Source organism: Larus michahellis, chromosome W (genome assembly GCF_964199755.1).
Source record: "Larus michahellis chromosome W, bLarMic1.1, whole genome shotgun sequence".
Taxonomy (NCBI): Eukaryota; Metazoa; Chordata; class Aves; order Charadriiformes; family Laridae; genus Larus; species Larus michahellis.
This window is the reverse complement of record NC_133929.1, coordinates 1,749,942-1,775,406: the sequence shown is the minus strand read 5'-3', so window position 1 is coordinate 1,775,406 and position 25,465 is coordinate 1,749,942. Positions and strand designations below refer to the sequence as shown.

The window sequence follows — 25,465 nt, the reverse complement described above, 5'->3', positions numbered from 1 at the left end:
TCTGCCCCAAGCCTGTAGCATTGCTTGGGGTTGTTCTGACCAAAATGCAGGACCCGGCACTTGACCTTATTAAACCTCACACAGTTGGCCTTGGCCCATTGACCCAGCCTGTCCAGGTCCCTCTGTAGGGCCTTCCTACCCTCAAGCAGATCAACACTCCCACCTAGTTTGGTGTCATCTGCAAACTTACTGAGGGTGCACTCAGTCCCCTCATCCAGATCATCGATAAAGATATTAAACAAAACCGGCCCTAAAACTGAGCCCTGAGGGACACCACTGGTGACTGGCTGCCAAGAGGATTTCACCCCATTAATCACAACTCTCTGGGCACGGCCATCCAGCCAGTTTTTAACCCAGCGAAGAGTACACTTGTCTATGCCATGATTCGCCAGCTTCTCCAGGAGAATGCTGTGGGGGACGGTGTCAAAGGCCTTACCAAAGTCCAGATGGACAATGTCCACGGCCTTCCCCGCGTCCAGAAGGCAGGTCACATGGTCATAGAAAGAGATCCAGGTCAGTTCCCTGGATCCTTCTTTCGACCCTTCTTGTAGATGGGCGTCACATTAGCCACCCTCCAGTCATCTGGTACCTGCCCTGTTGACCAAGACTGTTGATAAATGATGGAGAGAGGCTTGGTGAGCTCTCCCGCCAGCTCCCTGAGTACTCTTGGGTGAATCCCCTCCGGCCCCATAGACTTATGTATGTCTAGGTGCAGAAGCAGATCATTGACTACTTCCTCCTGGATTATGGGTGGGTTATTTTGCTCTCCATCCTTATCTTCCAGCTCAGGAGGCTGAACACCCTGGGGAAAGCTGGTGTGACTATTGAAGATGGAGGCAAGTTAGGCATATAATGGATGACCAGGGGATCGGGCCTAGTCAGCATGGGTTTATGAAAGGCAGGTCCTGCCTGACAAACCTGATCTCCTTCTATGACAAGATGATTCGATTATTGGATGAGGGAAAGGCTGTGGATATTGTCTACCTAGACTTTCGAAAAGCATTTGACACTGTCCCCCATAGAATTCTCATGGAAAAACCGGCGGCTCATGGCCTGGATGAGCATACGATCTGCTGGATCAAGCACTGGCTGGATGGGCGGTCCCAAAGAGCGGTGGTCAATGGAGTTAAATCCAGCTGGCGGCCGGTCACGAGTGGTGTCCCTCAGGGCTCAGTGTTGGGACCATTTCTGTTTAACATCTTTATTGATGACCTTGAGAAGGACATAGAGTGTATCATCAGCAAGTTCGCAGATGACACCAAGTTAAGCGGGAGTGTTGATCTGCATGAGGGTAGGGAGGCTCTACAGAGAGACTTGGATAGATTGGACCGATGGGCCAATGCTAACGGTATGAGCTTCAACAAGGCCAAGTGCCGGGTCCTGCACTTGGGCCACAACAACCCCATGCATCGCTACAGGCTTGGGGAAGTGTGGCTGGAGAGCTGCCTGGCAGAAAAGGACCTGGGGGTTCTAATTGACAAGCGGCTGAACATGAGCCAGCAGTGTGCCCAGGTGGCCAAGAGGGCCAATGGCACCCTGGCTTGTATTAGAAATAGTGTGACCAGCAGAAGGAGGGAGGTGATTGTCCCCCTGTACTCTGCACTGGTGAGGCCACACCTTGAGTACTGTGTCCAGTTCTGGGCACCTCAATACGAGAGAGAGATCGAGGTGCTGGAGCGAGCGCAGAGGAGGGCAACGAAGCTGGTGAAGGGCCTGCAGAATAAATCTTACGAGGAGCGATTGAAGGAGCTGGGACTGTTTAGTTTGAGGAAGAGGACGCTGAGGGGAGACCTCATCGCTCTCTACAACTACTTGAAAGGACATTGTAGAGAGGTTGGTGCTGGTCTCTTCTCACAGGTAATTAGCGATAGAACAAGAGGGAATGGCTTCAAGCTGCAGCAGGGGAGGTTTAGACTGGACATTAGGAAAAAATTCTTCCCAGAAAGAGTGGTCAGACACTGGAATAGGCTGCCCAGGGAGGTGGCGGAGTCACCATCCCTGGATGTGTTTAAGAGTCGTTTAGATGTGGTGTTAGGGGATATGGTGTAGGGGAGACCTTTGTAGAGTGGGGTTGATGGTTGGACTCGATGATCCCAAGGGTCTTTTCCAACCTAAATGATTCTATGATTCTATGTCTATGGTATGGAATATTCCTTTGGCCATTACATTGTTCTGTCTATGCTTCTATGGGAAGATGAAAAAAGTCCTTGAATAGCGTAAACATCACTTAGCAACAACTAAAATCAGTAGGTATTATTGACATTCCTTTCACAGCATGAAACTCTTTCCCAGATGAAACTAGGACACTAATATCTAATCTAAATCTTTCCTCTTTTAAGTTTAAAACCCTTGTGCCTTGTCCTGTCGCTACGTTCCCTGAGAAAGAGTCCCTCCCCAGCTTTCCTGTAGGCCCCCCTTTAAGTACTGGAAGGCTGCTATAAGGTCGCCCCGGAGCCTTCTCTTCTCCAGGCTGAACAACCCCAACTCTCTCAGCCTGTCCTCATAGGAGAGGTGCTCCAGCCCTCTGATCATCTTTGTGGCCCTCCTCTGGACTCGTTCCAACAGGTCCATGTCCTTCTTATGTTGGGGACCCTGGAGCTGGACACAGTACTCCAGGTGGAGTCTCACAAGAGCAGAGTAGATGGGGAGAATCACCTTGGGATTGCCCCGACCCAGGTGAAGGACCTTGCACTTGGCCTGGTTGAACCTCATGAGGTTTGCACGGGCCCACCTGTCAAGCCTGTCCAGGTCCCTCTGGATGGCATCCCTTCCCTCCAGTGTGTTGACCGCTCCACACAGCTTGGTGTCGTCAGCAAACATGCTGAGGGTGCATTCAATCCCACTGTCCACATTGCTGACGCAGATATTAAACAGCGCTGGTCCCAATACCAACCCCTGAGGAATGCCGCTCATGACTGGTCTCCACTTGGACATCAAGCTGTTGACCCCAACTCTTGTGAGTGCAAGCACCTAGCCAATTCCTTATCCACCGAGTGGTCCATCCATCAAATCCATGTCTCTCCAATTTAGAGACAAGGCTGTCGTGCAGGACAGTATCAAATGCTTTGCACAAGTCCAGGTAGATGATGCCAGTTGCTCTTCCCTTATCCACCAATGTTGGAACCCTGTCGTAGAAGGCCACCAAATTTGTCAGGCATGATTTTCCCTTAGTGAAGCCACATTGGCTGTCACCAATCACCTCCTTAGAAACTTCATCTGCCAGGTCCCTCAGGACCCACGGATGCATCTCATCAGGTCCCATGGACTTGTGTACCTTCAGGTTCCTTACATGGTCTCAAACCTGATCTTCTCCTACAGTGGGCAGTTCTTCATTCTCCCAGTCCCTGCCTTTGCCTTCCGCAATTCGGGCGGTGTGGCTAGAATACTTGCTGGTGAAGACAAATAATAAATAATATAACCAAACCATCTCCTTATCAGAGTCAGCATATGGCATATCCAGGCCAATGGGTAGACAATTTGTGACTTGAAGGCAGTTTACTCATGCTACATTAAGATCTACCTCTTTTTTTCCTTAGCCTAACCTCTTGTTTCCTTATCCTAATGTTTTTCCTGAGGCAACTGAGGTTTAGGTGGATATTCAATCTACAAATACAAGAGGGACAGATGCCTGCTCCAAGAAAGACCTATTTAAAGCTGAAACACTACCGTTATAACTAATTTAAAAAAAAAAAAACCACAACAAAAAAACCCACACCAAAACCACCCACAAACAAACAAGAAAACAAACCCTTGCACAGCACAAAAAAAGAATAATTTTTTTCCCTTTAGTTTCCTTATTGTACTATTTACTCTTTTTTTTTCCTATGAACTTGGATACTTTGCCTTTATTATGGAGGTTTTGGGGTTTTTGTGTGTGTGTGTTTTTTTTATTAGATAAAATGTGATTAGTGTTTAATTTGATTCTTCAAGTTCCTTGAAATAAGGTAAGGTTAGGTAAACGTTGATTATGCAATTGACGAGTATTTACATCTGTAATATTGCCCAATTTATGTCTCTCTCAACCAGTCTGTAGTTACTCTTAAAATGTGGTGTTCTTCTTTTTACAAATAGACAGTTGCACTCTGGCATTCTGGTTGAATCTCGATATCCTTTGTTCTCTTAGGTTTTTTTCTTCACTACCCCACACTGTCAAAACTGCCATTTTTTGCATTGCTTTTGGAAAAAATATAAATTTTTTTAATTGACTTAAATCAGGTGCATAGTCGATGTGCTTCTATTTTAAATTTAGAAAATATCGTGTGGGTTTTTTTTCCTGATTCTGTCCTTTTGATGTATAACAGTTACAGTAATCTTATGAATTACTTGTATGAGGTAGTGTTTTACCTGCAGTCCTATTTATGAGTTCCTAAAAATCATTATTTGTATTTTTATGGACAGGGATAATTGTGTATTATTCTGTGTGACTGCATTCTTTTCTTCTTCAATTTTACACATGGGGGAAAAAAACCTGCGTAACTTACTAAGCAGCTGAAGCCAAGATAATTTAGGTCACTTAAACTGTATATGGTATTGTAATTGTGCAAAATAAAATGCTGCATAATCTGCAGAGTAATACTTCTTTATATGGAGTAAGTTTGACAAATGTAGTGTCCTGTATTTTTATTTACATGTAGTATATTATAAAATCAGTTATGGTGATAATGTATACGATAGCCTTGATTTTTATTTTTTTTCTTGGATATTAAAGTTTGCAGTATGACTTGATGACTCATCTTTGGTTTTTATAATTTACTCAATGGTAAGATTTGATTTTTGTCTTTTTTATTTATTTATTCTTGGTACGTAATCAGCTATTGCATTAAAATTCCCAGGAGTGTCATCAAGATGTCTGAAAGTTCTGAAGTTTTTTGTTGAATACATGGATTAAGTGTCTTGTGGAAACATTATGACCAAGAATTGCTCCAAGAGGTTTTTCCTACTTCCTGGGGTGCTGCAAAAACCTCTGTCTCCCAAATGTTGCAGCATGCCATATAACCTATGGCATCAAGCAGACAAATGAAACCTTGTGGCTGGTGTTTACTACAGGCTGCCTAATCAAGGGGAGTGTGTTGATGAAGCATTCTTACTTCAACTTCAGAAAGCATTGTGCTTTCAGGTTCTGATTCTGTTGGGGAACTTGTATCGCCCTGACATCCACTGGAAAAATGGCTTAGCAAGCTGTAAGCAGTCCAGGAGACTCTTAGAGTGCATTGAGGATTATTTCTTAATCTAGGTGATAGACAGCCTTACTGTGAAAAAGCATTACTAGACCTGATGAACATATTAGAGATGTCAAGATGGGTGGTAGCCTGGGCTGCACGCCCTGCTGGAATTCACAATCATGAGGGATATGGGACAGGTGAAGATTAGAGTCAGGACACTGAATTCTAGGAGAGCAAATTTAAATTGTTTAAGGGACTGGTGAATGGGGTCCCCTCAGGTACAAAGGAGCAGAACAGAGTTTGCAGCTCTTTAAGGACCTATTTCTTAAAGCACAAGAGCTCTTAATTCCCTTGTACTGGAAATCAGGCAAGGGAGATAGGAGACTATCATGGCTGAGTAAGGAGAAAATGCACAGACAGTGGAAGCAGAGATGTGTAGCCTGGAAAGAATATAGGGATACTGCCTAGATGGGTAGGGGTGGGATTAGGAAAGCTAAGGCACAGTGGGAACTGAATAGGGCAAGGGGTGTGAAGAATAAGAAGGGCTTTGTCCTGGTTTGAGGTAAAACAAACAAGTTTCTGTTCAGCAATTTTACTTTTCAGTTAAGCCTCTTCTAACTAACTGCGCTCTCTGAAATTAACAGCATATTTTTCAGACGCTGTTGGCTTCTAGCAGAGATAAGGCCTGATGTTTGTAGTTAATAAGAGGCTCCTGCTTATACTTATTGCTGTAACAACCAAGGTCAGCTAACTTTGTTATAATGCCCCATTGGAGGGTCTGAAGCAGAAGATCGTAGAGGGGTTGCGCCTGTGGGGAGGAGTGGACAGGACAGGTGACCCAAACCTGACCAATCCATCCTATCTGCCTCATGCTCAGTATAAAAGCTGAGGGATCAAAGGGGTCAGTACCTTTCTTCAATGGCTAGTGTCTGAGGAAGACTCTGTCTGTTTGTCTGCCTTTGATCCCAATTGGTGTGTTTCTGAATCCAGATCCAGAATCCAGCTTCTGTCTGTCACTGAGTCCAGTCTGGGACTTTCCCAGTGCCTGCAGGTGAAGTGATCATCATCCTTGGAGCTCAATACTGGTTATGTATGTACTCTATATATTTCATTATTTTCTTTTTTGATATTATTATCTTTTATTTTTATTATTTTATTATTAATATTTCATTAAAGTAGTTTATTTTTCTTATAAGCTCATAAGTCTCTTTCTCTCTCATTGTTCTCTCTGTGAAGGGAGAGCTGGGGGAGAGCATCTGTCATTTGTTTCAGTGGCAAGTATGGCACAAACCACAACAGGGTTTTAAAGGTATGTTGGCCAGAAAAGGAAGATTAAAGACAATGTAACACCACCCACCCCCCATAACTAAGACAGGAGATCTGCTAACATGGAGAAGGCTGAGTAGATACTCAGTAATTATTTCTTTTTTATCTCAGTTTTCAATGGTAATTTCTCTTCCCACATCTCTCAACCCCCTGAACCTCAAGGCAGGGACTGGGGGAATGAAGTCCCTTCCATTGTAGGAGAAGATCAGGTTTGAGACCACCTGAGGAACCTGAACTTACCCAAGTCGGCACTGGTGAGGCCTCACCTCGAGTACTGTGTTCAGTTCTGGGCCCCTCTGTACAAGAGGGACATTGAAGTGCTGGAGCGCGTCCAGAGGAGAGCTACCAGGCTGGTGAGGGGTCTGGAGACCAGGGCATATGAGGAGAGACTGAGGGAGCTGGGCATGTTTAGCTTGGAGAAGAGGAGGCTGAGGGGAGACCTCATTGCCCTCTACAACTACCTGAAAGGAGGTTGGAGAGAGGTGGGTGTTGGCCTCTTCTCCCAGGTGAATAATGACAGGACCAGAGGAAATGGTCTGAAGTTGTGGCAGGGGAGGTTTAGATTAGATATTAGGAAGAATTACTTTGCTGAAAGAGTGGTCAGGCACTGGAACAGCCTGCCCAGGGAGGGGGTTGAGTCCCCATCCCTAGAGGTATTTAAGAAACATGTAGATTTGGCACTTCAGGGCATGCTCCAGTGACAGAGATTGTAGGGGGGTTTTTTTTGTGTGTGTATGGTTGGACTCAATGATTTCAAAGGTCCTTTCCAACTATGAGGATTATAAGTCCATGGGACCAGACAAGATACATCCCAGGGTCATGAGGGAATTGGCAATGTTCTCAGAAATTGGAGAGATATGCTTTTGATGGATAAGGAATTGGCTGGATGTCCGTGTCCGAAGAGTTGCAGTCAATGGTTCAGTATCCAAGCAGAAAGCAGTAACGAGTGGTTTCCCTCAAGGGGTCCATAGAGGGACCAATGCTATTTAATATCTTCTTCACCAATGACATAGACAGTGGGATTGAGTACACTCTCAGCAAGTTTACAGATGACACCAAGCTGAGTGATGCAGTTGATTCGCTTGAGGGAAGGGATGCCATCCAGAGAGACCTTGACAGGCTTGAGGACTGGGCCCATGTGAAACTCATGAAGTTCAACAAGACCAACTGCAAGGTCCTGCATCTAGGTCAGGGTAGTCTCTAGTATCAATACAGGCTGGGGAATGAGTAGATTGAGAGCAGCCCTGAGGAAAAGGACTTGGGGGTACTGGTGGATAAAAAATTGGACGTGAATTGGCAATGTGGGCTTGCAGCCCAGAGCACCAATCATATCTTGGGCTGCATCAAAAGAAGCATGGCCACTCTGCTCTCCTGGGACTCCACCTGGAGTACCGTGTCCAGTTCTGGAGCCCTCAGCACAGGAAAGACATGGACCTGTTGGAGCAGATCTGGAGGAGGGCCACAAAAACGATCAAAGGGCTGGAACTCCTCTCCTATAAGGAAAGGCTGAGAGTTGGAGTTATTCAGCCTGGAGGAGAGAAGGCTCTGGGGACACCTTAAGGGTTTTTAACTCTAAGACGGTAGATTTAGATTGGACATAAGGAAGAATATTTTTTTTATTATGAGGGTGGTGAGACACTGGTAAAGGCGGACCAGAGATGTTGTCAATACCCCATCCCTGGAAGCATTCAAAGTCAGGTTGGACTGGGCTTTGGGGAACCTGATCTAGTGAAAGATGTCCCTGCCCATAGAATCATAGAATTGTTTTGGTTGGAAGAGACTTTTAAGATCATCAAGTCCAACCTTTAACCTAACACTGACAAAACCACTGCTAAACCATGTCCCTCAGCACTACATCTATGCATCCTTTAAATACCTCCAGGGATGGTGTGGAATAAATACTAAATTGGCTAAAAATACAAAAGTACAGCATTGTTCACACATTAAGGAAAAGTATAAATCAAGAGGCTTCTGAGGTAGAAAACAGCTGCAGCTGGCATGAAGAATACAACATCTGTGGTTCCCTGATAAGGATGCTTGTGAAGCTACATGAGGTACAGGACGGGATGCAATTATTCTGTGGCTTTACCTTAATTCCTACTTGACCATTCCCAGGTGCTTCCGTGATTTCTAGCCCATCAATATCTCTTGTGTCTTTGCTATCACATGGCACTCCATCCCTTACCTCCACTGGGATGGAAGACCGAAGGACCTAGCTAGCACGCTGTCCCACAAACATTGATGTGCTGTCCCCAGGCTTGTCTCTAGTGAGCCTGGTTTTATCCCTTTCTCCCTTCAAATCTAGTTTAAAGCTCTTTCAATGAGCCCTGCCAACTCCTGTGCAAAAATCTTTTTCCCCCTTTGAGACAGGTGTACCCTATCTGTCGCCTGCAGGCCTGGTATCATGCAAACCAACTCATGATCAAAAAACTGAAAGTCCTACTGGTGATGCCAGGCTCAGAGCCAGGTATTGATCTGCTGGGTCTTCCTGTTTCTTCCCTCATCATTCCCTGCAACTAGAGGGATAGGGGAGAATAATACTTGTGCTCCTGATCCCTTAACCAGTTGTCCCAAGGCCCTGAAGACTCTCTTGATTGCCCTTGGACTTCTTGTTGCAACTTAATCGCTGCCTACCTGAAAAATCAATAATGGATAATAATTTGAGGGCTGTACCAGGGTTGGAAGTTTTCTTGCCACATCTTTAACCCAGGCCCCAGGGAGGCAGCAGACTTCCCTAAGAAGTGTGTCTGTGCTGCATATCAGGCCTTCTGTTCCCTTCAGGAAGGGGTCACCTATGACAATGACCCATCTTTTTTTCTTTGTGGGAGTAGTTTTGATGCAGGGTGTAGGCCAACTTTATGGCAGATCTACGGGCAGAGGCCTGCATATGGCCAAAGACACAGTGAGCAGAGCACACAGAAACAGGAACGCAGATGTCGATACGGATGGAATGAAGAGGAATTGGTCCAATATAAACATGGAACAAGAAAACAGCTTCATGTGCTTATCTTGGTGGGAACTGAATAAGGCGACTGGGTTAGTGATCTGAAATATGTGTTTACTTGCCTAGTAGGTGCATGGAAAGTTTTAGAGCTCAGGTATAAAAGCCGAGGTCCGAGAAGCAATAAACGATTTTGTGCTTATCACAAATGTGACTAATTGCCACAAACTCAACCTCAGTGACATTTCTAAGATAGATGAACCATCATCCTCGTTTCTGTTAAGTTCCACTTGCAGAGCCTCATACCTGTTATGCAAGGGCACCTGGGAAGGTGGGGTTGTTATGGAGGAGATGTGCCTGCTGCACCGGTGAATGGGTTCACCGGGCCAAACCGGTTTCAGAGCACAAAAGCTGAAATGCAGGGAGTTGTCATTCGACTCAGCTTCCTCTTGCCTTGACAGATCCTTATCTATGCAGAAATAACTTGTAGGTTGACAGATCATTGACAGATCCTTATCTATGCAGAAATAATTTGTAGGAGCTGTGGAAACAGCTCAGCCTGGGTGTTGCCAAACACTGCATCACAATAAGAACCAAAACCCGAATGGTGCCTTTAACAAATGAAATGCCCGATTCTTCCCCCCCTTGTCCAGGCCACTGTACAGGGTAACTTCCCAGGAATTTAGCGGCCTTACCAGAGAGAGGGTAAGTGATTTAACATACGTATGATATTTGGCATGCTTTAAGATTGTGGTCAGTGCACTTTTAATCTATTATTTATCTATTTATTTTTTTATTTTTTATCTATTTATTATTTATCTATTAATAGTTTAGTGCACTAAACTATTAATATCTAGCACGCTTGTGGTTTGTGTTGGTACTTTTCAGGATCACTTGTAGGTTGTAATAGTGTATTCTGTGAATTGCTTTTTAAATTGCAATAGTGCATTCTCCATTGTATCCATAAAACTTGCAATAGTGGCATATCAGACCTGTGAGTGAAGACCAAATAAGTTGTTAATTTGAACCTCTCAGTGAAGTTCTTTTCTCCCCATCACAACCAGGCAGGAACTTGTTGCCATTGCCCCCTATCCTTCAGGTTACTATATTCAGTCAGGTGGAGAGAGGGTAGGGAATCCTCCATATTATGTATCTTGTCTTCCTGTTGGGCCTGTCTCAAGGAAGGTAGGATGTGATTCCAGTGGTCAATCTCTCTCTCACACTCCTTAATGCTCCTCAACCTACTTGCCTCCTCCTGGAGCTCTGTCACTAAGCAGAGGAGTTCCTCTACCTGGGCATACCCCCCAAAGGTGTGCTCGCTGCTGCCATCCTGTTCCAGTGTAAGAGCAGGGCATGCCCTGCAGCCTAAGAAAGCTTGTGTTTCCTTTTTACTAGTTGGTGGAGACATAGCTGCTATTTTGTTGATCACATCCATTGGAATCTGACAGCATCCATCTTGCCATTTTATTCCTAAAAACTGGATCTCCTGTGCAGGAGAGCAAACTGTGGCCTGTGCTCTGCTGCCAAAGGGATTGAGAAGAATGCATTACCGATATCAATTGTGGCATACCACTTGGCTGCCTTGGACTCCAGTTCGTACTGCAGTTCTAGCATGTCCGGCACGGCAGTGCTCAGCAGTGGCGTGACTTCATTCAGGCCACGATAGTCTACAGTTAGCCTCCACTCTCCATTAGATTTTCGCACCGGCCATATGGGACTGTTAAAGGGTGAGTGAGTCTTGCTGATCACTCCTTGAACCTCTAGGTGACGAATCAGCTTATGGATGGGAATCAGAGAGTCTCGGTTAGTGCGATATTGCCGCCGATGCACCGTTGTGGTAGCGATCGGCACCTGTTGTTCTTTGACCCTCAACAACCCCACAACAGAAGGGTCCTCCGAGAGACCAGGCAAGGTAGACAACTGTTTAACTTCCTCCATCTCCAAGGCAGCTATGCCAAAGGCCCACCGGTACCCTTTTGGGTCCTTGAAATACCCTCTCCTGAGGTAATCTATGCCAAGGATGCACGGGGCCTCTGGGCCAGTCACAATGGGATGCTTCTCGCATTTATTCCCAGTTAGGCTCACTTCTGCCTCCAGTACAGTCAACTCTTGGGACCCCCCTGTCACCTCAGAAATGCAAATGGGTTCTGCCCCTCTATAGCTTGATGGTATTAGGGTACACTGTGCACCCGTGTCCACTAGAGCCACTAGGGCCTTATACTCCTGTGGGTCTGATGTGCCAGGCCATCAAATCCACACCGTCCAATAAACCCGGATGTCCCTTTCCTCCACCTGGCAGAGACAGGGCCCCTCTAATACTGGTCATAGTATCCATTACTCACTTCTTGCAGAAATGACTTGGAAGTTCCTTCAAGAGGATCAGAAGCAAGATCAGGCCTTCTGCTCTGTCTGGGGAACTGCCCGCTGGAAACTGGGGCGGCACTTTTCCTGGAGGGATCCCCTTTTGTGGTTGTCCTTCCTTGCAACTCCTGTACCCGTGTCCGCAGGATCCAAGTAGGTTGTCCATCCCACTTCCTCATGTCCTCCCCGTGGTCCCGCAGGTAGAACCACAGGGTGCCTCGTGGTGTGTACCCTCTGTACTCTCTCTCTTGAGTGGGGAAATGCCTGCTCCTAATAGCTGAGACGCTGGCCTGTGCAGGTGGGGAGTAGGATATATTCTCTTCAAGTTGCTGGATCTTCTGGGGCAGTTTCTCCACAGCTGAGACAAGGGGGGAAGAGAGACTTTCTTCATATCGCCGGAGCTGGCCAGCCACCTCATCCACCGTTGGTCCCTCTTTGCCTTTCCATTCCATTACTGCCAGTGAGTTGGCATATGACTGTGGTGCGCTCCGTACAAACTTCCGCCACATGGGCCTTGTGCACTGCACCTCATCAGGGTCTGTGGGTAAGTCTGCATTGTCCAGGTCATAATAAATCATCTCCCGCATAGCTAATTCTCTCAGGTACTGGATACCTCTTTCCATGGTAGTCCACTTGCTTGGTTGACATACATCCTCACTGAAGGGGTACCTCTCCCTCTACACCTGACAGGAGTTGTTTCCAGAGGCTGAGGGCTTGGGTCTTCTTCCCAATTGCCTTGTCAATGCCCCTTTCCCTGGACAGGGATCCCAGCTGCCTGGCCTCCCTACCCTCTAATTCCAGGCTACTGGCCCCGTTATCCCAGCACCGGAGCAGCCAGGTGACAATGTGCTCGCCTGAAAGTCGGCTAAAATCTTTTCGCATATCCCGCAGCTCATTCAAGGATAGGGATCGAGTAAATATCTCTGGTTCTGCCTCTTCCTCCTGCTCTCGTGATGACCCTGGTTCATCATCATCTCTTACTGAGCGAACTGATTTCTTCGTGTACTACTTCTTCTGTATAGCGGCAACTGATACCGGCATGGGTTGGTTTCCTGGTTCAGCGGCAGTACCTTCCACCGGGGTTGCAGCAGCCGCAGTGTCTGCCGCAGGGGTTGCAGTAGCCGCAGTGGCTGCTGGTCTGGTCTCCATCTCTTTCCCCTGAGGGTGCTGCATAATATTGAACAGTGCCTGGTAGATACTGGCCAGGGCCCAGCACAGTGTGGTGAGTTGTGCCTCTCTAGAATAGCCACAGCATTTTCCCTTCAAATATTCTACCGCTTTATCAGGGTCCTGTAATTGTTCAGGGGTGAAGTCCCAGACCATTGGAGGTGAGAAGTTCTCTAGGTACCTGCCCATGTTCTCCCACATGCCATGCCACCCCTGACTAGCCAGCCTTGGGGCAGATCTCTGAGTGGTAGTCTTAAATAGCTGTTTAACCCTAAACAGGACCTGGAACACATTCAGGAGACATAACAATAGGACCAGGCTGGTTTGAGTATCCCAAGGATATTCAAAATTGTCAAAAGCTGTCATACCTGACCCGAAGGAGAAAAGGGAGGCAAAATTGCTGGGGAAAGTGTCCCCCCCTGTTTCCCCCATAGACTGGGTGTAATTGTTAATAAATTCTGAGAGACGGTGCCCAAGGTACGGGCAGGACAGCAACACCACATAAACGCCCCAAAGTAACTGTCTAACAAGTGATGTTATCATCTCATAAGCCGATATCGCACAGGACAACAAAATGATAATCCTCATCCCTCTCCCAGAAGTAACAAAAATCATCGCAGGGAGTACATAAGCCATATAGGAATTCACATAACACAGCCATGAGAACAAACCAAGCAACGTGGTGACCAGCGACTATTTGCCTAATACAATAAATGCATACAACAAATTTGTTTTTCCAAGCTCTAGTTGGATTCTGTTGTTATCTCAAGCCTTCGAGCCCCACGTTGGGCGCCAAAAAGGATTGTCGTGGTTTGGCCTCAGAAGGCAACAAAGAACCACATGCAGCTCGCTCGGGCCTTCCCAATACAGGAAGAATCGGAAGAAAAAGGCAAGACTCTTGGGTTGAGACAAAGGCAGTTTAACAGAACAGCAAAGGGAACAAGAATACAACAATAACAACACGGATAGAGGAATATACAAAACGATTACCAAACCGCTGCTCACCAACCAGACCGGGACACCCCAGCCCACTCCAATCGGGGACTTCCTGCCCCCTCCCCCGGCAGCTCAGGGTGGGCATGGCTCACATGGCATGGAATACCAGGGAAAATTAACCCTATCCCTGCCAGAACCAGGACAGTTGCTTTGCAAGCAATATTGTACAGGGAACCGCAGATGACGTGGTGGATTCTTCGCATACCAGCTGCGGCTGTATTCTGTCCTAGAAACTTTTTGATTTTATACCTTTCCTTAATGTGTGAACAATGCTGTTTTTTTGATCGTTTTAGTAATTATTCCACAGTTGTGGTAGGGAAGGCAGTAAGCCCCTTGGACTCGACGAGGAGACCAGCTCCAGTGCAGGTAAGTCGGCATTGGGGAAGGGAATCGCAGCAAAAAAGGGCCGGCTAGGGGCTCGTTTTTTGAGGCTTTTCGTAGCCAGGAAAAGCGGCAAGCCCGGGCCGGTACCCGGCACTTCCGGGGGGCGCAGCCAGCACCCGTGGTAGCAGATCTAAACGAGGTGTAAATTCCCCTCCCCGCCCCCCACATAAAATAAGCCTTTTGGGAGCAAGCAAGCAGTGAGTGGGTATCGCCCTGGGCGTACCTAGGAGCACCACGACAAGGGCTGTCTTCCCACTCTCTAAGGAGCTGTCCTGGTTTGAGGTAAAACAGAACCAGTTTTCTGGTTTGTAATTTTACTTTTTAGCTGGGCCTCTTCTAACTGACTAAATTCTGAAATTAACAGCATATTGTTCAGAAACTGATCACTCTCGGAGTGATAAGACCTGATTATACCAAGGAATGGTATGCAGAGAGGCTCTTGCTTATACTTATTGCTATAACAACCAAGGTCAGCTAACTTCGCTATTTGCCCCATTAGAGGGTAAGAAGCAGAGAAGCCTAGAGGGGTCCCACCTGCAGGGAGGAGCAGACAGGACAGGTGACCCAAAACTGACCAACAGGGTATTCCATCCCATATGCATCATGTTCAGTATAAAAGCTGAGAAATCAAAAGGACAAGGTCCCCTGGGGAAGGGGATCGCGGCGGGTAAGGCCGGCAAAAAGGCTCTTTTGAGGGCTTTCGTGGCTGGGAAAGGCGGCTGCCTCGTGGCGGAACCGGCAGCTCGGGGGCGGGCTGCTGACGCGGCGGGGGCGGAGACAACGACTCACGCGGCAGTTCTAAACGGACTGTAAACACGCCAACGGTCAGTCGCCGAGGAGACCAGCTCCAGTGCAGGTAAGGCCTCACTGGGGAAGGGGATCGCGGCGGGTAAGGCCGGCAAAAAGGCTCTTTTGAGGGCTTTCGTGGCTGGGAAAGGCGGCTGCCTCGTGGCGGAGCCGGCAGCTCGGGGGTGGGCTGCTGACGCGGCGGGGGCGGAGACAACGACTCACGCGGCAGTTCTAAACGGACTGTAAACACGCCAACGGTCAGTCGCCGAGGAGACCAGCTCCAGTGCAGGTAAGGCCTCACTGGGGAAGGGGATCGCGGCGGGTAAGGCCGGCAAAAAGGCTCTTTTGAGGGCTTTCGTGGCTGGGAAAGGCGGCTGCCTCGTGGCGGAACCGGCAGCTCGGGGGCGGGCTGCTGACGCGGCGGGGGCGGAGACAACGACTCACGCGGCAGTTCTAAACGGACTGTAAACACGCCAACGGTCAGTCGCCGAGGAGACCAGCTCCAGTGCAGGTAAGGCCTCACTGGGGAAGGGGATCGCGGCGGGTAAGGCCGGCAAAAAGGCTCTTTTGAGGGCTTTCGTGGCTGGGAAAGGCGGCTGCCTCGTGGCGGAGCCGGCAGCTCGGGGGTGGGCTGCTGACGCGGCGGGGGCGGAGACAACGACTCACGCGGCAGTTCTAAACGGACTGTAAACACGCCAACGGTCAGTCGCCGAGGAGACCAGCTCCAGTGCAGGTAAGGCCTCACTGGGGAAGGGGATCGCGGCGGGTAAGGCCGGCAAAAAGGCTCTTTTGAGGGCTTTCGTGGCTGGGAAAGGCGGCTGCCTCGTGGCGGAGCCGGCAGCTCGGGGGTGGGCTGCTGACGCGGCGGGGGCGGAGACAACGACTCACGCGGCAGTTCTAAACGGACTGTAAACACGCCAACGGTCAGTCGCCGAGGAGACCAGCTCCAGTGCAGGTAAGGCCTCACTGGGGAAGGGGATCGCGGCGGGTAAGGCCGGCAAAAAGGCTCTTTTGAGGGCTTTCGTGGCTGGGAAAGGCGGCTGCCTCGTGGCGGAACCGGCAGCTCGGGGGTGGGCTGCTGACGCGGCGGGGGCGGAGACAACGACTCACGCGGCAGTTCTAAACGGACTGTAAACACGCCAACGGTCAGTCGCCGAGGAGACCAGCTCCAGTGCAGGTAAGGCCTCACTGGGGAAGGGGATCGCGGCGGGTAAGGCCGGCAAAAAGGCTCTTTTGAGGGCTTTCGTGGCTGGGAAAGGCGGCTGCCTCGTGGCGGAGCCGGCAGCTCGGGGGTGGGCTGCTGACGCGGCGGGGGCGGAGACAACGACTCACGTGGCAGTTCTAAACGGACTGTAAACACGCCAACGGTCAGTCGCCGAGGAGACCAGCTCCAGTGCAGGTAAGGCCTCACTGGGGAAGGGGATCGCGGCGGGTAAGGCCGGCAAAAAGGCTCTTTTGAGGGCTTTCGTGGCTGGGAAAGGCGGCTGCCTCGTGGCGGAGCCGGCAGCTCGGGGGTGGGCTGCTGACGCGGCGGGGGCGGAGACAACGACTCACGTGGCAGTTCTAAACGGACTGTAAACACGCCAACGGTCAGTCGCCGAGGAGACCAGCTCCAGTGCAGGTAAGGCCTCACTGGGGAAGGGGATCGCGGCGGGTAAGGCCGGCAAAAAGGCTCTTTTGAGGGCTTTCGTGGCTGGGAAAGGCGGCTGCCTCGTGGCGGAGCCGGCAGCTCGGGGGTGGGCTGCTGACGCGGCGGGGGCGGAGACAACGACTCACGTGGCAGTTCTAAACGGACTGTAAACACGCCAACGGTCAGTCGCCGAGGAGACCAGCTCCAGTGCAGGTAAGGCCTCACTGGGGAAGGGGATCGCGGCGGGTAAGGCCGGCAAAAAGGCTCTTTTGAGGGCTTTCGTGGCTGGGAAAGGCGGCTGCCTCGTGGCGGAGCCGGCAGCTCGGGGGTGGGCTGCTGACGCGGCGGGGGCGGAGACAACGACTCACGTGGCAGTTCTAAACGGACTGTCCCGGAGCGCAGCGGCCGGCCGCTGCGCAGCCAGCACACAGGCAGCTGGGCGGTGTCACCCCGGCGAGAGCGGTCGTATAGGACGAAGCTCCTTGAACAGTAAGTTACTGGAAGCCTCTAGACCTGACCAGGACGTCATGCTAAGAACTCGGCAGAAGGCCATGCTATCCCTGAGCTCTGCACCAAGCAGCTCTGATGTGGCCACTCAGACAGAGGTTGCGTGGGAACATGCTGCCACCCAGGTGTCAGGTTGCAGGGTGTGCCCTGCTCTTGTGCCTGTGTTGAATGGCAGTGGTGAGCAGACCTGTGGGAGGTGTGCCCAGGTAGAGGAACTCCTTCACCTAGTGATGGAGCTCCGTGAGGAGGTAAGTCGTCTGAGAAGTATAAGGGAGTGTGAACAGGAGATAGACAACTGGAGTCACACCCTGCCTTCCCTGAAAGAAGCACCTCAGGCAGACAGAGCTCCACATACAGAGCACTCCCCACCCTCTAGCAGCACAGCTGAATGTGGAGATTCAGAGGACAGGGGCCAGTGGCAACAAGTCCCTGTCCGGCGTGGCAGGTGTGCCACCCAGGTGACCCCCACACCATCTGAGGTGCCCTTGCAGAACGGATATGATGTTCTGCAAAGGGAACCGGAGGATGAGGAGGACAACAGCTTACTGAACTTGGAGTTGTCACTGAGGCCGAGACGGATTAAGCCTTGTATAACAACATCCTCAGTTATGAAAGAAAGATGGGCCCTTGTAGTAGGGGACTCAATTCTGAAGGGAGTGGAAGGTCCCATATGTAGACCAGACCCAATCTGTAGGGAGGTCTGCTGTCTCCCTGGGGCCAAAGTTAAGGATGTCCAGAGGAAACTCCCTACCCTAGTTAAGCCTGCTGACTACTACCCTTTATTGATTTTTCAGTTAGGCAATGATGAAATTTCAGGAAGAAGCCTGAGGGCAATGAAGAAAGACTTCAGGGCCCTGGGACGGCTGGTTAGGGGATCAGGAGCACAAGTAGTGTTTGCTTCTATCCCAACAGTTGCAAGGATAGATGAGGAGATTAATAGGAAATGCCAGCTGTTCAATGCCTGGCTCAGAGACTGGTGTCATCGGCAGGACTTGGGGTTCTTTGATTATGGGCTGCTTTTCAGGACGCCAGGCCTGCTGGCAACAGACGGCAAAAGCCTGTCTCAGAGGGGGAAAAGGGTTTTAGGGCAAGAGTTGGCGGGGCTCATTGACAGGGCTTTAAACTAGATTTGAAGGGGGATGGGGATAGATCCATGTTTGCTAGCAAAAAGCCTGAAGGTGGCATGCTGGCACTAGACTTGGAAAAGATAGGGGGCATAACCAGGCTCCTTAGGAATAAGTCTGGGGGTGGCAGAATTTCGGCTCCCGCCAGTAAAAAGGAGAAAGGACCAATAGCCCAGATGAAGTGCTTATACACTAATGCACGTAGCATGGGTAACAAACAGGAGGAGCTGGAAGCCATTGTGCAGCAGGATAATTATGATGTAGTTGCCATCACAGAAACGTGGTGGGATGACTCACATAGCTATAGTGCTGCCATGGATGCCTATAGGCTCTTCAGGAAGGATAGGCAAGCAAGGAGAGGCGGGGGTGTGGCCCTGTATGTTAAGGAGTGTTATGAATGCTTTGAACTAAATGATGGTGATAATGGGGTTGAGTGTTTATGGGTAAGACTCAGGGGCAGGGCTAACAAGGCAGATATCGTAGTAGGAGTCTGGTATAGACCGCCCAACCAGGATGAGGAGGCAGATGAAATATTCTATAAACAGCTGGGAGAAGTCTCAAGATCGCGAGCTCTTGCCCTCGTGGGGGACTTCAATTTGCCGGACATCTGCTGGGAATACAATACAGCAGGGAGGGAACAGTCTAGAAGGTTCCTGGAATGTGCTGGGGATAACTTCCTGACACAGCTGGTGAGAGAGCCAACTAGGGAAGGTGCCCTGCTGGATCTGTTGTTTGTAAATAGGGAAGGTCTTGTGGGGGATGTGAAGGTTGGAGGCTGTCTTGGGAACAGTGACCATGAAATGATAGAGTTTTCAATTCTGCGAGAAGCAAGGAGAGGGGTCAGCAGAACTGCCACCATGGACTTCCGGAGAGCGGACTTTGGGCTTTTCAGGAGCCTGCTTGACAGTGTCCCCTGGGAGGCAGTCCTCCAGGGCAAAGGAGCCCAGGAAGCCTGGATGATTTTCAAGAAGGAAGTCTTAAAAGCGCAGGAGCAGGCTGTCCCCATGTGCCAGAAGACAAGCCGTCGGGGAAAAAGGCCGGCCTGGCTAAACAGGGAGCTAGTGTTGCAACTTCGGGAAAAAAAGAGGATCTATGGCCTCTGGAAGGAAGGGCAGGCCACTCAAGAGGACTACAAAGAGGTAGTGAAGCTATGTAGGGAAAAAAATCAGGAGGGCCAAAGCCCAGCTAGAACTAAACCTGGCTTCTGTTGTCAAGGACAAAAAAAAAAAGTTTTTATAAATATATTAGCAATAAGAAGAGGACTAAGGATTATCTCTGTCCTCTAGTAGATAGGGCCGGCAACATAGTGACCAAGGATGAGGAAAAGGCTGAGGTACTTAATGCAGTCTTTGCCTCAGTCTTCAGCAGTAGGACCAGTTGTTCCCTGAGTACCCAGACCCCTGAGCTAGAAGACAGGGATGGGGAGCAGAATGAAGCCCCTGTAATCCAAAGGGAAATGGTGAGGGACCTGCTTCAGCACCTGGAGGTGCACAAATCTATGGGGCCGGATGGGATCCACCCAAGGGTATTGAAAGAGCTGGTGGAAGTGCTCGCCAGACCACTTTGCATCATTTATGAGCAGTCCTGGACAACCGGGGAGGTCCCAGTTGACTGGAGGTTAGCAAATGTGACACCCATCCACAAGAAGGGCCGGAAGGAGGATCCGGGGAACTACAGGCCAGTCAGTCTGACCTCGGTGCCTGGGAAGGTCATGGAACAGATCCTCCTCAGTGCCATTACACGGCACATGCAGGAGAACAGGGTGATCAGGCCCAGTCAGCATGGATTTGTGAAGGGCAGGTCATGCCTATCAAACCTAATATCCTTCTATGATAAGGTGACCCACTTAGTGGATGAGGGAAAAGCTGTGGATGTTATCTACTTGGATTTTTGCAAAGCTTTTGACACTGTTTCCCACAGCATTCTCCTGGAGAAACTGGCTGCTCATGGCCTGGACAGGTGTACTCTTCGCTGGGTAAAAGAACTGGCTGGATGGCCGTGCCCAGAGAGTGGTGGTGAATGGAGTTAAATCCAGTTGGTGTCCGGTCACAAGTGGTGTCCCCCAGGGCTCGGTGCTGGGGCCGGTTCTCTTTAATATCTTTATCGATGATCTAGATGAAGGAATCGAATGCACCCTCAGTAAGTTCGCAGATGACACTAAATTAGGCGGGCGCGTTGATCTGCTTGAGGGTAGGTTGGCTCTGCAGAGGGATCTGGACGAGCTGGACCGATGGGCTGAGACCAATGGTATGAGGTTCAACAAGGCCAAGTGCCGGGTCCTGCACTTGGGTCACAACAACCCCATGCAGCGCTACAGGATTGGGGCAGAGTGGCTCAAAAGCTGCCCGGCAGAAAAGGACCTGGGGGTGTTGGTGGACAGCCGGCTGAATATGAGCCAGCAGTGTGCCCAGGTGGCCAAGAAGGCCAACAGCATCCTAGTCTGTATTAGGAATAGTGTGGTGAGCCAGACTAGGGAAGTGATCATCCCCCTGTACTCGGCACTGGTGAGGCCCCACCTCGAGTACTGTGTTCAGTTTTGGGCCCCTCGCTACAAGAGGGACATTGAGGTGTTGGAGCGTGTCCAGAGAAGGGCTACAAAGCTGGCGAGGGGTCTGGAGGACAAATCTTATGAAGAACGACTGAGGGAGCTGGGGTTGTTTAGCCTGGAGAAGAGGAGGCTGAGGGGAGACCTTATCACCCTCTACAACTACCTGAAAGGAGGTTGCAGAGAGATGGGGGCTGACCTCTTCTCCCTGGTGACAAGTGATAGGACAAGAGGAAACGGGTTCAAGTTATGTCAGGGGAGGTTTAGATTAGATATTAGGAAACATTTTTTCACTGAAAGGGTTATTAAACATGGGAATAGGCTGCCCAGGGAGGTGGTGGATTCACCATCCCTGGAGGTGTTTAAAAAAAAAAAAAGGTAGATGGGGCACTGAGGGACATGGTTTAGAAGTGGCTCTTGTCAGGGTAGGCTAAAGGTTGGACTCGATGATCTTAAAGGTCCCTTCCAACCTCAACAATTCTATGATTCTATGACAAGTCTCTCTTTCTTCAGCGGCCAATATTTGAGGAGGACCCTGTCTGTTCATCTGCCTTTGATCCCGATACGAGCATTCCTGACTCCAGATCTGGAATCCTGCTCCCGTCCATTGCTGACTCCAGTCTGGGACTTTCCCTGCATCTGCTGGTGACGCGATCATCATCCTGGGAGCTGGATACGGTTTTGTATATATCGTATACTTTTTTAAATTATTTTTATTATTCTATTATTATTTACTATTTCCTTATTTATTTATTATTTTCATTAAAGTAGTTTAGTTCTTTTTCTAAACTCGTAAATCTCCTTATCTCTTCCTCTCCTCTCTTTGGAGAGTGGGGGGGGAGGGCCATCTGTGATTCTGATTGGCCAATCTGGCCAAAACCATGACAGGAGCCAAGTAGCTTAGCTATGCCATCCACCCAGAAGAAAGTTGTGCACTCAACCTTAGCCAGAATGGATGTGGGAACCCAGACAGAGCTCCCACAGGAACATGCAGCTGTCCAGGTCACGGGCTGCAGAGAGTGCCGGAGCCTTTCACTGGCAACGGGAGGCAGCTATGGGAACAACTGTGTATGTTGTGAACAGGTAAATGACCTGCTCAGCCTGGTGGCAGAGCTGAGAGAGCAAGTTGAAAGGTTAAGGAGCATTAGGGAGGCTGAAGAAGAAATAGACTGGTGGAGCCAGGCTCTGCCCTCCTTGATACAGAAACAGGAGCACCTGTCAGAAAGTAGTCAGGATCAAGGGGCCCCTGTACCCTGCTCCTGTCAGGCAGAAGGCAGAAGCCTAAATGAAGGGAGTGAATGGAGGCAAGTTTACAGTTGGGGCAGCGGGCAAACTCTCTCCTTGCCCCCCCCCCCGCCCCCCTTGGTACCTCCGAACAACAGATATGAGGTACTGGATGAGGAAGGCCAGTCAAATGAGAGTTTGGATGATGGCAAATCTACACCAGAGACATCTCCACAGTCAGAAAGGCTTACCGCCCGTATCATCACCACATCCCCAAGGAAGAAAAGGAGGGTTATAGTTGTTGGTGACTCCCTCCTGAGGGGAACAGAGGGTCCAATATGCCAGGTAGACCCTGTTCACAGGGAAGTCTGCTGTCTTCCTGGAGCCCGGATTAAAGACATAACTAGGAAACTCTCTAGTTTGATACAGTCCTCGGACTATTACCCGGTAATGATTTTCCATGTAGGTGGAGATGAAGCTGTGACTCGTAGACCAAGAGCAATCAAGGGGGACTTCAGGGCCTTGGGAAGGTTGGTAAGGGAGTCTGGGGCACAGGTTATTTTCTCCTCACTCCTTCCAGTTGCAGGTAGTGACATTGGAAGGAACAGACGCATCCAGTCCATTAATACATGTCTCTGTGGCTGGTGTCACCGCCACAGTTTGGGGTTTTTTTGATAATGGGATGGCCTACACAGCACCGGGCTTATTGGCATCAAATGGGAAACACCTTTCTCAAAGCGGGAAGAGAGATTGCGGGGCTGATTGACAGGGCTTTAAACTAGATGTGAAGGGGGAGGGGGATGATACTATTAGGCTTGTCTGTGACAAGCTGTGGGATAACACGTCAGGGTTAGAGGGATGGGGCGCTAGGAAGGGCCTTCAACCTGTTGCCCCGAGGCATGCTAGGGATGCTACATCACAGCCAAAGTCTTACAGAGATGAGCCAGGGGCTCCTGAGGTAGTCCGAGTCAACAGGGAAACACCCGAGAAACACCCCAAGAGGTGCTCCTCTAAGAAGGCATCGCAGCCAACAGCCCAGCTCATTGGGGATATCAAGATTGGAAGCAGCCTGGGTTGCAGTAGCCACGCACTGGTGGAGTTCACAGTCCTGAGGGATATGTCAGCCAGAAAAGGAAGATCAAAGAAAGCATGCCCTCCCTGATGACTGAGAATGGCAAACTGGTAACAACAGACGAGGAGAAGGCTGAGGTTTTCAACAACTTTTTTTGCCATGGTCTTCACTGCCAGCCTCTCTCCTCACACCTCCCGGGTTGAAGGACCGCAAGACGGGGATCTGGGGGACAAAGTCCCTCCCACTATAAGTGCAGACAAGGTTCGTGACCACCTGAGGAACCTGAATATACACAAGTCCATGGGACCTGATGAGATGCACCCCAGAGTCCTGAGGGAATTGCCAAGCCACTCTCCATGATATTTGAAAAGTCATGGCAGTCAGGTGAAGACCCTGGTGACTGGAAAAAGGGACACATCTGTAGGAATGTGTCTGAGAGAAAATGATCACGTGAGCCAGCCTCCCTACTATGAGAGATTAGATTAAGGGCAAAACAGGTGGTAGAAGATGGAATTAGTACATGGGAAAAATGGGAACTGAGAAGGTAGAAAACATGTTGTGCTAATGACTAAGCAATTTACTATGTGAATTCTTGTAACCAATCTGATCTGTGAATGAACTGCATGGACAGTGCGTGGACAGTGTAACGAGCTAATCAGAAATAAGCGAGTCGCGTGTATGGCTACAACACAGGGTATAAAAGATGATGATCTGTGCTTAATAAACGGCTTCTGTTGATTCACATTGGATCGTCTGGAGTCCAGTTATTTCTCCTCACACATCGCACCCATTTTTAAAAGGGGTAGAAAGGAGGACCCTGGGAATGACCGCCCTGTCAGCCTCACCTCTGTGCCTGGGAAGATCATGGAACAGATCCTCCTAGAAGCTATGCTAAGGCACATGGAGGACAGGGAGGTGATTCAAGACAGCCAGCATGGCTTCACCAGGGGCAAGTCCTGCCTGACCAACCTGGTGGCTTTCTACAATGGAGTGACTGCATCAGTGGACAAGGGGAGAGCTAAAGGCCTTTGACACGGTCCCCCCCCAACATCCTTCTCTCTAAGTTGGAGAGATACGGATTTGATGGGTGGACTGTTCGGTGGATAAGGAACTGGCTGGATGGTCGCATCCAGAGGGTGGTGGTCAATGGCTTGATGCCCAGATGGAGAGGGGTGACAAGTGGTGTCCCTCAGGGATCCGTGCTGGGACCAGTGCTGTTCAACATCTTCATTAATGACATAGTGGGATCAAGTGCATCCTCAGCAAGTTTGCAGATGACACCAAGCTGAGTGGTGCAGATGACAGGCCAGAGGGATGGGATGTCATCCAGAGGGACCTGGATGAGCTAGAGAGGTGGGCCCAAGCAAACCTTATGAAGTTCAACAAGGCCAAGTGCAAGGTCCTACACTTGGGTCAGGACAACCCTCGTTATCAGTACAGGCTGGGGGATGACATGATAGAGTAGCCCCATGGAAAAGGACTTGGGGGTACTCGTGGATGAAAAGCTGGACATGAGCCAACAATGTGCACTCGCAGCCCAGAAGGCCAATCGCATCCTGGGCTGCATCAAAAGAACCATGGCCAGCAGATCCAGAGAGGTGATTCTGCCCCTCCACTCTGCTCTCATGAGAACCCACCTGGAGTACTGCATCCAGCTCTGGAGCCCTCAGCACAAGAAGGACATGGACCTGTTGGAGCGGGTCCAGAGGAGGGCCACGAAGATGATCAGAGGGCTGGAGCCCCTCTCCTATGAAGACAGGCTGAGAGAGTTGGGGTTGTTCAGCCTGGAGAAGAGAAGGCTCCAGGGAGAACTTATAGCGGCCTTCCAGTACTTGAAGGGGGCCTATAATAAAGCTGGGGAGGGGCTGTTTGCAAGGGCACGTAGGGATATGACGAGGGATAATGACTTTAAACTAGAGCAGGGCAGGTTTAGATTAGACATTAGACATAAGTTCTTTACTGTGAGGGTGGTGAGGCACTGGAACGGGTTGCCCAGAGAGGTGTTGGAGGCCCCATCCCTGGAGACATTCAAGGCCAGGCTTGATGAGGCTCTGAGAAACCTGATCTAGTTGAAGATGTCCCTGCTGACTGCATGGGGGTTGGACTAGATGACCTTTAAAGGTCCTTTCCAACCCAACAGTTTTTATGATTCTATGGTTCTATGACTTTCATCTCGTAAAGAGTTGAGAGAGTACTTTCTGAAATAATTCCATATATTTTTATAGGACCGTGTTCTT

General features: G+C 49.6%; 1 protein-coding gene across 2 annotated transcripts in view; it reads left to right on the top strand.

Annotated features, from left to right (window-relative positions):
* Positions 1 to 22,845, top strand: part of LOC141735514 (carnosine N-methyltransferase) — a 52,662-nt gene extending 29,817 nt beyond the window's left edge. Inside the window, exons 8-9 of one of the 2 annotated variants that reach the window (XR_012584762.1) lie at positions 6,153 to 6,252; positions 21,446 to 22,845. Coding sequence is in view for 1 of the 2 variants with exons in the window: in XM_074568427.1 (XP_074424528.1) it covers positions 6,153 to 6,182 (30 nt within the window). In the remaining variant the exon portion in view is untranslated. Of the gene's footprint in view, positions 1 to 6,152; positions 6,980 to 21,445 lie in introns of those variants that run through there. The other variant, XM_074568427.1, reaches the window with a different exon arrangement.
* Positions 22,846 to 25,465: the final 2,620 nt, after the last annotated feature.